We start from the raw sequence: 13,911 nt of genomic DNA on the forward strand, positions 1-13,911 counted from the left end.
TTACCTAAAATAAAAACAGAAAACGCTGGAAAGTTTCAGCAGGTCTGACACCATCTGCGGAGAGAAACAAGTTTCTCTCTCTCTCCACTGATGCTGTCAGACCTGCGGAGTTTTTCCAGCATTTTCTGTTTTTATTTCAGGTTTCCAGCATCCGCGGTATTTTGCTTTTACCCTGGACTAACCTGGATCCTGCTCCTTCCCCGGCTGCAGTGCCGGCAGCGGCCACTAATGGACCGCTGGTGCTGCTGCGATGGGTGGAGCTGCCGACCAATCGGATTGGCAGGCAGTGCCCCCCCCCCCCCCCCCCCCCCCCCAACCCAGAGGCCGGGGTTTGCTCCCCAGTGAAGGGCGGAAGTCCCACGTTGCCCCCATTCAGCCCGCCTGCTGCGCGTTATGGCTGCGGGGGTGGGATGGTATGGAGCAGGTTGGCTGCCCGCCGACTTTGCTTCCAGGGGAGCAATAACCATAACATCCTGCCCAAGGTTCACTCAATCCTCACGTGTTATAACTTAGTTGATTGCAGCTAGGGGTGGCAGTCAGAGGTTTGCAATCGGCTGTGGCGCCCCTAAGCCAGGAAAGCCGGCACATTCCTGCTCTTGGTCTCTATCCATTGTCCTGAGCACAGGAGTAGCTTTGGCCTCTTTGCCCTTCCCACTCTGAATGCTTTGTCAACGCCACCTGTCTGGTTTCACACATGCCGAACGGACGCCTGAGTGAGGCATTTGCAGGCCACCAGTTCTAATACAACCGTGTGATAATTCCTTCATGAAAAAGAGGGGCACAAATTGGAACAAGAGTAGAAAATAAATGTTGCCGCTAATTACATACTTTGACTTGATTTTTTTCCCCCAAAAGAATGAGCTGGACAATGTTACCTCCATACTTAATGAAGCCGAGGGCAAGTCAATTAAACTTGCAAAGGATGTGTCGAGTCTTGGTTCACAGCTTCAGGACACACAGGTGAGTGTGGGCGTTCTTGACAATATACAACTCATTACAAGATTACAAAAAATATATAGATTATAGTGTAGAGAAATGTAGATCAATTATATTTTTTCATCATCCCTTTTAAAATTGTAACACAAAGACAAATTACTGAGAAAGCGATTATAAAAACTTTTCTTCTTTCAGTCTACATAAACGTTTTAATCATTAAAAAAGTTCAAACCTCCTTGGTTATAATATTTTAAGTTTATAAGCTCAAAAGAAAATACTTGGAGCTTTGAAAGTTTTTGTACATTTACTTCAATATGTTCAGTAATGTTTTTGTGAAAAAAATAGAGTTTACTTTATTGACCGGTTAGTTTATATTTATGATTCCATATATATATATATATATATATATTTATAATTGGTTCTGTTTTTCTACAGGAACTACTCCAGGAAGAGACTCGTCAAAAACTGAACTTGTCCACCCGTCTGCGTCAATTAGATGATGATAGAAACAACCTTCAAGAACAGCTGGATGAAGAGGGAGAAGCTAAGAGGAACCTGGAACGTCAGATATCCACTTTGACAATGCAGGTGAACGGAGCTAATTCAACTCCATTTAGACCTGCCCAGTTCACCTTTTAACCCAGAGAATTCTATACATTATCTGAAGTTTAAATCACACGATCGCATAAAATTTCCTAGTTCCTTTATAGGTTTCTAATCTCAAATAGTTATTTATCTGCCACCATTGGACATATTAAGTTGCTTTGATTAAAATTATACAAATTTTATTGGCACAATAACGCAATGACACTTGCAAATGGCAGGTATTGATGTTTGAGATTAATTTGAACATACACACAGAACAACTCTCCAGATTCTCAAACTGCACAGATATTAACATTCCCTCCACTCACAACACCTGCTAAAGGTTAACTGCCCTGATACTGTTTGTGCGATCTTGCTGTGTATAAATTGGCTACCAAACTTACTTACATAGTAACAGAGTGGGCTGCACTTCAGGAACAATGCATTGGTTCTGAACCTCTTCAGAACTCTCCAAGTACCTAATAAAAGTGCTTCATAAATGCAAACTTGTACTTTATCACTAAAGCATTGATTTCTTCATAGTTGACCGATGCCAAGAAGAAATTACATGATGATGCTTCTGCACTGGAGGGTCTTGAAGAAGGAAAGAAGAAACTTCAGAGGGAAATTGAAGCAATTACCCAGAACTTTGAGGAAAAGGCAGCAGCGTATGACAAGTTGGAGAAGACAAAGAACAGGCTGCAACAGGAGCTTGATGACCTCCTAGTGGACCTAGATAATCAGCGACAACTTGTTTCCAATTTAGAGAAGAAACAAAAGAAATTTGATCAGGTAAAATATTTCTGCAGAACAAACCACTTGTATTTGACCATTCAAGATATGGAGATTTTTTTTCAAAAGAGGTTTTACAAATTCATAAATATTTCCAATATGACAGCCTTATTGAATAAAACAGCAATAAAATTCAAGAAAAATAAGATTCAGTTCAAGAAAAATAAAATTCAGTTCAAGAAAAATAAGATTCAATTCAAGAAAAATAAAATTCAGTTCAATTCAAGAAAAATAAAATTCAGTTCAATACAAGAAAAATAAAATTCAGTTCAATAAAAATAAGGTTCAATTCAAGAAAAATAAAATTCAGTTCAATAAAAATAAGGTTCAATTCAAGAAAAATAAAATTCAGTTCAATAAAAATAAAGTTCAATTCAAGAAAAATAAAATTCAGTTCAATAAAAATAAGATTCAATTCAAGAAAAATAAAATTCAGTTCAATAAAAATGAAATTCAATTCAAGAAAAATAAAATTCAGTTCAATAAATATAAGATTCAATTCAAGAAAAATATTGAATTAAAATATCGACATGAAGGGAAACCTCCATGCAGCAAGTGATTAGGATCTGGAATGCACAGCCTGAGAGTATGGTGGAGGTAGGGTCAGTGGAGGCATTCAAAAAGGGAATTGGATTATTATCTGACAAGGAAGAATGTGCAGGGCTATGGAGAGAAGGCAGGGGAATGGCACTATGTGAGTTCCTCCTTCAGAGGGCCAGCACAGACATGAAGGGCAAAATGGCCTTCATCTGTGCTGGAACCATTCTGTGAACCTGTGATAGATGCAGTGAGGCTGGGTCAAAATTTAGGCAAAGCAGATTTTTCTATTATCCTAATAATTGCAGAATACCTATAATTCACCTTTGATGTTTTTCAGGATTAAATTTTGATTTAAAATTCACGATTCTTCACATAAAATACTGCAAAGTCAAAGCTGTTTAGTTAACCCTTAAGATTGATATGATCCGACTTGATAATAATTCCCAGTCAAGACGTGTTATCTTCATTCTTTCAGATGTTGGCAGAAGAGAAGAATATCTCTGCTAAATATGCAGATGAAAGGGACAGGGCAGAGGCTGAAGCTCGTGAAAAGGAGACAAAGGCCCTGGCGTTGACACGGGCTTTAGATGAGGCTTTGCAATGTAAAGAGGACCTGGAGCGGGTCAACAAGCAACTGCGAGCGGAGATGGAAGATATTGTGAGCTCTAAGGATGATGTTGGAAAGAATGTAAGTAGATACGCCAAAGTGCAACGCGGAATCCAACATGGGCTGAAACCAATGGGAAAGAGGGAGGCCATTGAAATCGAGACCCTGTTTAACTAACCATTCAGCTTTTTTTTTTAGGTGATTGTAATATTGACTTAATGTAGGCAGAGGTGTTGCTTCCATTGTACAAGTAAACCAAGGCTTTTGTTAGATTTAGAGGTAATAACTAAATGGATCTTTGATGTGTGGAGAGAGTTTTGAGCCAGCGGCTAAAAGCTTAAATCTCTGTTTTGACAGACGTTGCTTCTGCTTGTCCTAATAACATTTACCCATTGTCAGAGAAGGCTAGACATGGAAAAGGGCTGCTTCACTGGAGAAGGACAAATTGGCAGCCGCAGTCCCACTCTGATCTTGACCATGAAGTCATGAAGCAGGTCTTGGCCTGAGCATTGCTCCATGGCAACAGGAGGCAGTGATCTGGCCCATGATAGAGGGAAGTGGCAAAATAAAGACTTGGGAACTTCCACCCAAAATAAATCTTAAAAGGCACACGCACTCTTTCTCCATTCGGATTACATTTTTTTTAAAAAACGGTTTAGAGATCCAAGTTGTGTGCAAGGTTGTGATTTTCAACATTCAATAAACTGAACGCACAGTGCTGCTACTTTAGAAAACTTTACCTGTCTTAACGAAAGACAAAAAGGGCTCATTCACGGTTTTTTTCCTCTTTCTCTGGACACTGTTCGTTCAAATAATTCGTAACCACGCCTCCTGTCTTTGAACTGAAAGGTGCATGACCTGGAGAAGTCCAAACGTGCTTTGGATCAGCAAGTAGAGGAGATGAAGACCCAGTTGGAGGAGCTCGAAGACGAGCTCCAGGCAACGGAGGATGCCAAGTTGAGATTGGAAGTGAATTTGCAAGCCCTGAAGGCCCAATTTGAGCGTGAACTACAGGCCCGTGAAGAGCAAAATGAAGAAAAGCGGAGGCAGCTTGTTAAGCAGGTACAGTGACCGAGCAAAGTAGAATTCATGAGCACAGTACATTCAACACGCATGTTTCTGTCCTGATACATTGTCTGCTTTGGCCTCAAGGTAGTAGGTCCATGGGTACAGGCATTGCTCTCTTTAACAGAAAATCAGCTGTTCACTCAGTTATTGGCAGGTGCCTTCCTGATCAACAGGGTTTACGCAGAAGAAAAGAGTTGACGTTTCGAGTCCTCATGACCCTTCAACAAGGGTCATGAGGACTCGAAACGTCAACTCTTTTCTTCTCTGCCGATGCTGCCAGACCTGCTGAGTTTGTCCAGGTAATTCTGTTTTTGTTTTGGATTTCCAGCATCCGCAGTTTTTTGTTTTTATCTCTGGGTTTATGCAGACACTTTCCATCAGCTTTGAAACAGTATCAGAGTATTTCATTGTTTTAAATAATAACTGAGATAATCTGAGCAACATGAACGATTATTGTGCAAAACAACTGAGACTCCCAGCAGCTATTTTAACATAAAATCAAACTAAAATAAAACCCACATGCAGCACCGACGCTGAGATTTGGATAGCGAGGCACTTTGACCTGGTGGTAAGTTAAGAGAGAAGAAGTGAGAAAAATGTGAAACGGAGAGAAAGGGAATGAAGGAGAGAGAACTATAATTAATGAACATATAATGGGGTGGGAAGATAAGCAGAGGAGAAGAGAAGAGATACTGGCTGCTCGGGGGCTGTATAGCTGTTTGGCATTTATTTAGAATGCATCTGAATACTTCATGTTGCTTTTTTTAAACATGGACTGATGGAATTTAGCTACAATAAAATGGGACTAAATAGAGATAGGCGTGTTCTTTCAAACAGATCAACTGTTACCCCTTCCACTTCAGATCAGTAACGTTATAGCTCCTACCTCATAGTTAATCCAGTGGCTTTACTGTGCAACTGGTTAATACAGTGCACGGGGCCAATCAAATGACTAGGATTGTAGGGATAACATAACAAATGCATGGCGTCAGTGACAAACATTAAACTCACCACATCAAACTTTGTTTCCGCTAAGGTCCATGAGCTGGAAAGTGAACTGGAAGACGAACGTAAACAGCGCACAGTGGCAGCTGCTGCCAAGAAGAAATTGGAGATTGATGTAAGTGACCTGGAAGGCCAGGTTGAAGTTGCCATCAAGGGCCGTGAAGATGCCATAAAACAACTCAAAAAACTTCAGGTGGGTGAAGTCTGATCAACCAGAATCATTTCCAAACTGATTGGTATAATTAAAGATTAAGCAGTGAAATTGTTAATCATGTTATGTAGCAACACAAAGCCCCAGATTAAACACTATCAGAAGCCCTAGATTAAACACGAAAAGAAGATAATATATTTTCCATATCCTAAAGAAAAATTGTCTACGTTCGTCTGTTTTAAGACAGCTCATTGGTTTGTGTGATTGGGCAAACAGTCGGTTTTTTTGGGTGTGAAAGAGGTTAGGATTAAATCTCAGCAGACAAAACTTTCTGCTTTGTTGAACCACAGGCTCAGATGAAGGATTACCAGCGTGAACTCGAGGATGCTCGGAGCGCCAGAGAAGAGGTTCTGGCTCAGGCTAAAGAGAATGAGAAGAAAGCCAAGAGTCTGGAGGCTGATCTGCTGCAAGTCCAGGAGGTAAACATAGGGACATAAATGAGGTCACACGGGGATTTGGGTCTCCAGCCTGTAACGTAAGGAGAAGCTACTAACGCCACCACCAGATTGTTTCTTGGAAGGAAGGTGGAGACATATAATTTTATTGCTGGTGTAGAATCAAGATGATGAGTGATAACAAATATTCATAAACATCACTTCCTTTAACCTAAATGAAGGTACAAATCCAAATTGTCAAGGTACAGAATCAGAACAGAGGGAGGCCATTCGACCACCATGCTAATGTCGACTCTTTGAAACAACTGTTCAATTCATCCCAAACCCCTGCTCTTTCCTCCCAGTGCTGCAATATTTCACCCTTCACAGGGGTGTTCAATATATAGAGGTATAGCATTTAATCAGATTTCAGAACTTCTTAAAGCCATGCATGGCATTTATTTGCTGTTAACGAGGCACTCCAATGTATCCTTAAAGCAAGAGAGGAAATGGACAAAACATTCAAAACAAAAACAAAAATAAAAATACCTGGAAAAACTCAGCAGGTCTGACAGCATCTGCGGAGAGGAACACAGTTAACGTTTCGAGTCCGTATGACTCTTCATCAGAACTAAAGAAGAATAGAAGAGAGGTGAAATATAAGCTGGTTTAAGGGGGGAGTGGGACAAGTAGAGCTGGATAGAGGGCCAGTGATAGGTGGAGATAACCAAATGATGTCAGACAAAAGGACAAAGAGGTGTTGAAGGTGGTGATATTATCTAAAGGAATGTGCGAATAAAGGGTAGAAAGCAGGATGAGCAAGGTACAGATAGCCCGAGTGGGGGTGCAATGCAGGGAAAGGATCAAAATAGGTTAAAAGGTGGAGATAAAACAATGGATGGAAAACATTGAAAAATAATGGAAATAGGTGGGAAAAGAAAAATCGATATGAATTATTGGAAAAAAGGGGAATCGGGATGGGGATGGAGGAGAGAGTTCATGATCTAAAATTATTGAACTCAATATTCAGTCCGGATGGCTGTAAAGTGCCTAGTCAGAAGATGAGGTGCTGTTCCTCCAGTTTGCGTTGAGCTTCACTGGAACAATGCAGCAGGCCAAGGATGGACATGTGGGGATGAGAGCAAGGTGGAGTGTTAAAATGGCTAGCGACAGGGAGGTCTGGGTAATGCTTGTGGACAGACCGAAGGTGTTCTGCAAAGCGGTCGCCCAGTTTACGTTTGGTCTCTCCAATGTAGAGGAAACCGCATTGGGAGCGGCAAATGTAGTAGACTAAATTGATGGAAGTGCAAGTGAAATGCTGCCTCACTTGAAAGGAGCGTTTGGGCCCTTGGACGGTGAGGAGGGGGGAAGTAAAGGGGCAGGTGTTGCACCTTCTGCAGTTGCATGGGAAGGTGCCGTGGGAGGGGGTTGAGGTGTAGGGGGTGATGGAGGAGGGGACCAGGGTGTCCTGGAGGGAACGATCCCTACGGAATGCCGCCGGGAGAGGTGAAGGGAAGATGTGTTTGGTGGTGGCATCATGCTGGAGTTGGCGGAAATGGCGGAGGATGATCCTTTGAATGCGGAGGCTGGTGGGGTAATAAGTGAGGACAAGGGGGACCCTATCATGGTTCTGGGAGGGAGGGGAAGGCGTGAGGGCGGATGCGCATTCAGAGCCTAAGATGAGGTTCGTGCCTGTCCGGTGGGAGGCGCTTTGCCCAGAGCAGCATTTGGGTTCTTGTAGAATATAACATCTCCAGTGTGTCATATTTGCTTTATCTAAACGAGTTTTCTCACCCTCGTCCTCGAAGGACTTGGCAGCTGCAGAACGTTCCCGTCGTCACGCTGAGCAGGAGAAGGACGAGTTGGCGGAAGAGTTGGCAGGACATGTATCAGGAAAGTAGGTCACAGAAAGATCTCCGCTTCTTTCTATTCTTACTAAAGTCAAGTTATTTTTTTCCAATTCTGTAATGACCAATGAACTCTCGCGCCACATTCAAAGGATTGATTCGCTCTGACAGCTTGGTCACCGTAACCATGGAATGGGAAATCACGTTTTAGATTTGTTTTCAACCAGGCCCCGAGCATGTTACACTTATTAAATAAAAAACGAACTTCAAGCAGGGTCCAAATATGTTCCTGTTACATCACTCCAGAAACCACTTCTGATGCGCGATTTGGGTGTAAGCAATATCAATTGTTTGGGATTCCAATCTGTCATTGTCAGTCATAACCGGGGAGAGAAACAGCTTCCCCAGTTTTAATGAAAGGTTAAAGTTGGAGGCATTGGAAAGGTTGTAGCGCCTGCAGCATGTTTGCTGAAACCTCGAGAGTTCCATTTGTGGGCTGTGAGATCAGGCAGAAGCTGATCCAGCTGCATCTTTTAAATTTTACACTTTTGTGCATCTTTGCACTTTAAAAAATTTTTTTTTTTTTAACAGGTCCGCACTTTTGGACGAGAAGCGCCGCCTAGAGACCAGGATATCACAAATGGAGGAAGAGCTGGAAGAGGAACAGGGCAACATGGAAGGGCTGAATGACCGTCTGAGGAAAGTTATACAGCAGGTAAGACAGCGGAGAAGCTCGAAACCACTTTACCTCATTGGGCCTTATGTCTGCTAGCCATGACTTCCATAAACCAGATAATTGGACTGTAGATAATTCGGGTGATTAAAAAGGTTTCAAGATGAGTCCCCCGTTACTGGTTATTAATTTATGACATGGTAATCCAGCAGTCGCAAACTAAATATTGTGGACATCCCCCAGAAATTTCTGGCAACTATTTGCATCGAAATGAGATGACTACCGCAAACATTTCCTTGACAGGGTGGTGATATTTACATATGGGAAAACATACCATTGTGATGCTCACAGCAATCCAGACAGGTCACAGTGTTATAAGGAAGGGAAGGTTGTACCACGTAATGCCATGTATTATTCTGCTGCGAAGCTGCACTCTTCAGGTAAACCAGAGTGCAATTGCTGCTTAGTGAGGATTTCTCTTCGAAAGGAGAGTGCATCTGGATTCTGGGAGTCAATTCTGTCTATTGAAAGATTGTTTTAAGATCATTGTAAACTTGTAACAAAGTGTACCATCTGGCATGTGAAGGAAGTCACAAGAGAATATATAGCTCTCCAACTCACCCATATTTTAAATCAACAGCTACCCACCTGCACAACATTAATAGTCGTCCACATTCTTAATATACTACACATGCTGTCTTGCTTGATCTAATGGTAAATTTTACATGAAACAAGAAAATGAAATATTTATGGCACAGTTTAAAATCATGAAGCACATTCACAATATTTTCTATTTTTTGCTCCCCCAAATATTTCGTTAATCATCCAGTAATGGATGACATTTCACTGTGATTCACAGAACATGCATGTCTGAGACTCACCCACTCCAGTGCGGTACTGAGGGCGTGCTGCACTGTCACAGGTGCCATCTTTTGGATGAAACATTAAACTGAAGCCCCACCTGCTCTCTCAGGTGGACGTAAAGGACTCCACTGCACAATATTTGAAGAAGAGCAGTGGAGTTATCCCCCTTGGCCTGGCCCATATTTATCCCCCAATCAACATCACAAAAACAGAATATCTGGTCATGATCACAGTGCTGTTCGTGGGAGCTTGCTGGGTGCAAATTGGCTGCTGTGATTCCTACACTACAACAGTGACTACATTTCAAAAGTACTTCATTGGCTGTAAAGACAATCCAGTGGTTGTGAAAGGTGCTAAGTAAAAGCAAATCTTTATTTTTACATCGGAACAGTACAGAGGCAAAACACAGGTTTTGATTCGCCAGTCAGCATGTAAGAAAATCTGTTGCCGGCTGTCTTCGGTCCCGAGTATGGCTACCCAAAGTTTTTATAGAGAGAGAGAGAGAGAGAGAGAGAGGAATGGGAAAGTGTACCTGCAAGTTCCAGATATGCCCCAGAGGTTACCTACACCCCAAAGCCTTTGGGACCCTGACGTGATCCCTGGGGACCCCAACCACCTGGCCCACGCTTCATTTAGTGAAATCTTCACCCACATCAAATTTGTCAGTTGAAATGTCCGTGGGTCCCCGCGCACACTCAACATCAGCATCCAGGGGTTTCTCATTATAGACCAGCAGGTGGCAGACAGCACAAATCCACCACACTGCCTCAAAGCAGAAAACAATTGCTTCAGCAAAGATGCTCAGTCCTTCAGATAGAACAGAACTTGTTGACCAGCACAATAATTCCACTTCTCAACCCGCAAATAAAAACACCCTTTCTTCACTGTTTCCGGTAACATGTGATCCCTCCAAGGACTTACAAAGCAACAAAAGGATGCATGCCGGCGAGCAGTTCCTCAGAGTGGCATGAAAATAAAAGATTTGGCGAAGATAAAGCAGTTTGTCCACTTAGATCATTCGAACACCAAAGATATTGGTAAAACCTAGCAAGATATATCACTCGCGACACGCTGTTGAGGCGATCCTTTTTCAGTCGGATTCATGGAGAAAATGTTCTATAGATTGAATTTTGGATGTGAAACTTGAGTGCGTTTTTTTTTGCTAAATTTGCTTTTTAAAATAACACGAACGTCATTCAGGAAACACATCATCATCATCATCATCATGTGTGGTTTGCCTGAACGCAGGCCCTTGGCTCAGAGTGCTCCCTGTAAGTCTCACGTGTCAGTCTTAGGGCACAATTTGGCCCTAGAGGGGCAGGCGGGCCCCACCAGCTCGGTGACGGGCGGGCAGCCGATCGCCGCCACCGAAATGGGCCCTGCCGCCATTTTGAATGGGCGGGCCAATTAAGGCCCACCCGACGGGAAACGCTATGCACTCCCTGTGTGGGTTGGCGGGGAGGGGGGGATTCCCCACCTGTCAAAGTGCGCTCTTTCACGCCTCCCTGAGGCTATGTGCTGTCTCAGGGAGATCGGTGAAAGCTTTATAAACATCAAAAATCGAATAATAAAAAAAATTATTAAAATGCCCCCCCCCCACCTCATGTGACAATGTCACACGAGATGGGACGTGTTAATAAATATCACTAAAACTTCATTAAACTTTTTAAAAACAGATGTGAAACCTCATCCCGCCAGTGGATGAGGTTTGACGTATTATCAGAAGCCCCCTGGGGCTCCTGGCCTGCCCGACAGCCTTAAGGTTGGACGGGCAGGTCCTTTAATTGCCTTAATGAGCCTGTCAATGGCCTCAATCGGCCACTGACAGGTCGGCGGGCCCGCAGCTGATTTCGCTGTGCCCCCCAGCCTTCCTGAAGATTTAAATGGGGCGCGGTGAGGTCGGGGGTTCCCCCCAAAGTCATTTTTGCGTGGGCGAGCGGGGCCCGCCCCCAACTCGCTGACGGAAAAATTCTGGCCTGACGTTTGCCCACAGCTTCCTTCAATTTTCCAAGCTACCCAGCGTCGATATTCTCTTCGTTCATCTTCCTCAAAACCATCCCTCCATAATGTCCTTTACAAGTCTGTTCCCTCTCTCCATGTGCCAAACCCACACTGCCACACCGCACATGGACCAAAGTTGGGACAGTCCAACAATCCTAGAAACTTCATAAAAGTCACTGACACAGTTGTAAAATGATATTTTTTTTTAAAAAAAAAGGAAAAGTCAAATATTTCTGTACAGGGTGAGAGGGCCTTCCTGGTGCCGTGATGTTTGTGAATTTTGACATTTTCTTCCTGATTGTTAGTCTGAACAGCTGTCGAACGAACTGGCCACTGAACGCAGTGCAAATCAGAAGAACGACAGCGCTCGGCAACAGCTCGAGAGGCAGAACAAAGAGTTAAAGGCCAAACTGCAGGAAATGGAAGGGACAGTCAAATCCAAGTTCAAGTCAACAATAACCTCTCTGGAGTCAAAGATCGGCCAGTTAGAAGAGCAACTGGAGGCAGAAGTAAAGTAAGAGCATTCAGCAAGATTCTCCTTTTCCCTTTTTCAGTCATTTTTACTTGCAGGTGTTACACTGCATTTAGTTTTCTTTTGTAGCACAACGCACTAGAAATAATAAGTCCAAAACGTTGATACTGCAGCTTTGAGATAATCCAGATTTCCTTTAGATTGGCAAGAAAAGTATTAAGGTTTTCGTGGTGAGGGATCATCAATATAATTCAAGTGCAACAGGATAAAAGCAAAATACTGCGGATGCTGGAAATCTGAAACAAAAACAAAAATTGCTGGAAAAACTCAGCAGGTCTGACAGCATCTGTGGAGAGGAAGAGTTAACTTTTCAAGTCCAGATGACTCTTCAGAAGAAGTTCTCTGAAGAAGAGTCATCTGGACTCGAAACGTTAACTCTGTCTTTCTCTCCACAGATGCTGTCAGACCTGCTGAGTTTTTCCAGCAATTTTTGTTTTAACTCAAGTGCAATACAGATCTCAATTAGAGCTCAATAAATATACCGGGTTTTATTTTTTATTTTGATATCCTGAGCTTTAACTAAAACACAAAATGATTACACTTTCTGCATATTGTATACTTTCAATGTCCTTTAAACATATATAAAAAAATCCACCCACCTAAAGAATCTCTCCGAAATGTCTGCTGCCTCTCTTCAGTGCAGTTAGACCAAGAATGAAAGTGTGTAAAGAAATCCACATAAGTGCTTGCCTATCACCGTGGCATCTCGGTGAAGTTAGTGCTGTCACACCAACTTAAACAGGAGCCCTTCAGGGTAGCGTATTCAGTTGCACAGTTAAAATTCCTGAGTTGGAAGTTTGAATGCTGTGTCATGCCTTAAGACATCCACCGGGTCCCGACGCACAACTTCCAGGCTACACTGCCGGAGCACCGTTAAATAATGAGGAAGTTGAGGCCCAATAGAACTCAGTTTTCAGGGAGGTGCTCCTGTTATTCCCTGTATTGTTCCTCTTACCTACAAATTGAACACTGTATTCCTGAAAAATACACTATAAATATGAATAATAGCTGGTTAGTAGCTTAAGGGAATAGCTCAATTTTGGCAGTTGCATGGATGCCCAAAACCCATTTCAGCTCGGATCTAACAGTTTGTGTATTTAAACCATTATGGGATTAAGCCTTTTGCCTCCCTGTGTGTACACTGCAGTATTTTTCTACGGGCTGCACATCCCTACAGATTGTACACATGAAAAGACCGGTTATTATTTTTTTTGAGGAGACAATCCGGCTGGTATTAAATCAAAACAGCAAATTGCTGCTTGTTATGTCAGGAAATCCTAATGTAATTAAGTTTAGATACAAGTCTGTCACAAGCCAGACAAATTGTTCCAATGCAACTGGTATACCACTAAAGCTAAGAAAGATGGTGTTTCCTGATCTGTTTTGCCTGTTGCATCTTTACTCTTTAGGGAGAAGCAAGCAACAACCAAGGCAGCCCGCCGCACAGAGAAAAAACTGAAAGAGATCCTGATGCAGGTGGAAGATGAACGAAGACATGGGGAGCAGTATAAAGAGCAGGTAGACCATTGACTTCTCCGTAAAACAGCAAACTTGCATAGACTTAAAACACCCCCAAGGTACTTCACAGAAAACAAAGTATTTATTATAAAGTATGGACTAAAGATTGGTATCAGAAGTGTAGATTGCTTAATTACAAATGGTCAATTAAGCTTTTATTTCCACAAAGACTGAAATCACTATTAGAGTGAGTCATTTTTGAACTGAATTTCCTGTCCTTTCTTGCACAGGATAATTAAGAATTTTAGGTACAGCCAACATATAGGGAGCCAGTGTTCAGAACATTCTGATAAACTTTCTAAATGTTAAGTCTCTGTGCAATACAATGTATAATATTGGCCCCCTAATATTTTATTTG

At 42.4% G+C, this 13,911-nt stretch overlaps 1 protein-coding gene across 3 annotated transcripts in view; it reads left to right on the forward strand.

Moving 5' to 3' along the window:
- LOC121288264 (myosin-11-like) overlaps window positions 1-13,911 on the forward strand; it is a 167,861-nt gene that overhangs the window by 145,214 nt on the left and 8,736 nt on the right. For all 3 annotated transcript variants that reach the window (XM_041206773.1, XM_041206771.1, XM_041206772.1), the window contains 11 exons: window positions 856-960; window positions 1,372-1,524; window positions 2,065-2,313; window positions 3,329-3,541; window positions 4,310-4,522; window positions 5,565-5,726; window positions 6,035-6,163; window positions 7,927-8,015; window positions 8,557-8,680; window positions 11,809-12,017; window positions 13,445-13,553. In XM_041206773.1, coding sequence (XP_041062707.1) covers window positions 856-960; window positions 1,372-1,524; window positions 2,065-2,313; window positions 3,329-3,541; window positions 4,310-4,522; window positions 5,565-5,726; window positions 6,035-6,163; window positions 7,927-8,015; window positions 8,557-8,680; window positions 11,809-12,017; window positions 13,445-13,553 — 1,755 coding nt within the window. The remainder of the gene's footprint in view (window positions 1-855; window positions 961-1,371; window positions 1,525-2,064; window positions 2,314-3,328; window positions 3,542-4,309; window positions 4,523-5,564; window positions 5,727-6,034; window positions 6,164-7,926; window positions 8,016-8,556; window positions 8,681-11,808; window positions 12,018-13,444; window positions 13,554-13,911) is intronic.

The sequence above is a fragment of the Carcharodon carcharias genome, chromosome 15 (genome assembly GCF_017639515.1).
Source record: "Carcharodon carcharias isolate sCarCar2 chromosome 15, sCarCar2.pri, whole genome shotgun sequence".
NCBI lineage: Eukaryota > Metazoa > Chordata > Chondrichthyes > Lamniformes > Lamnidae > Carcharodon > Carcharodon carcharias.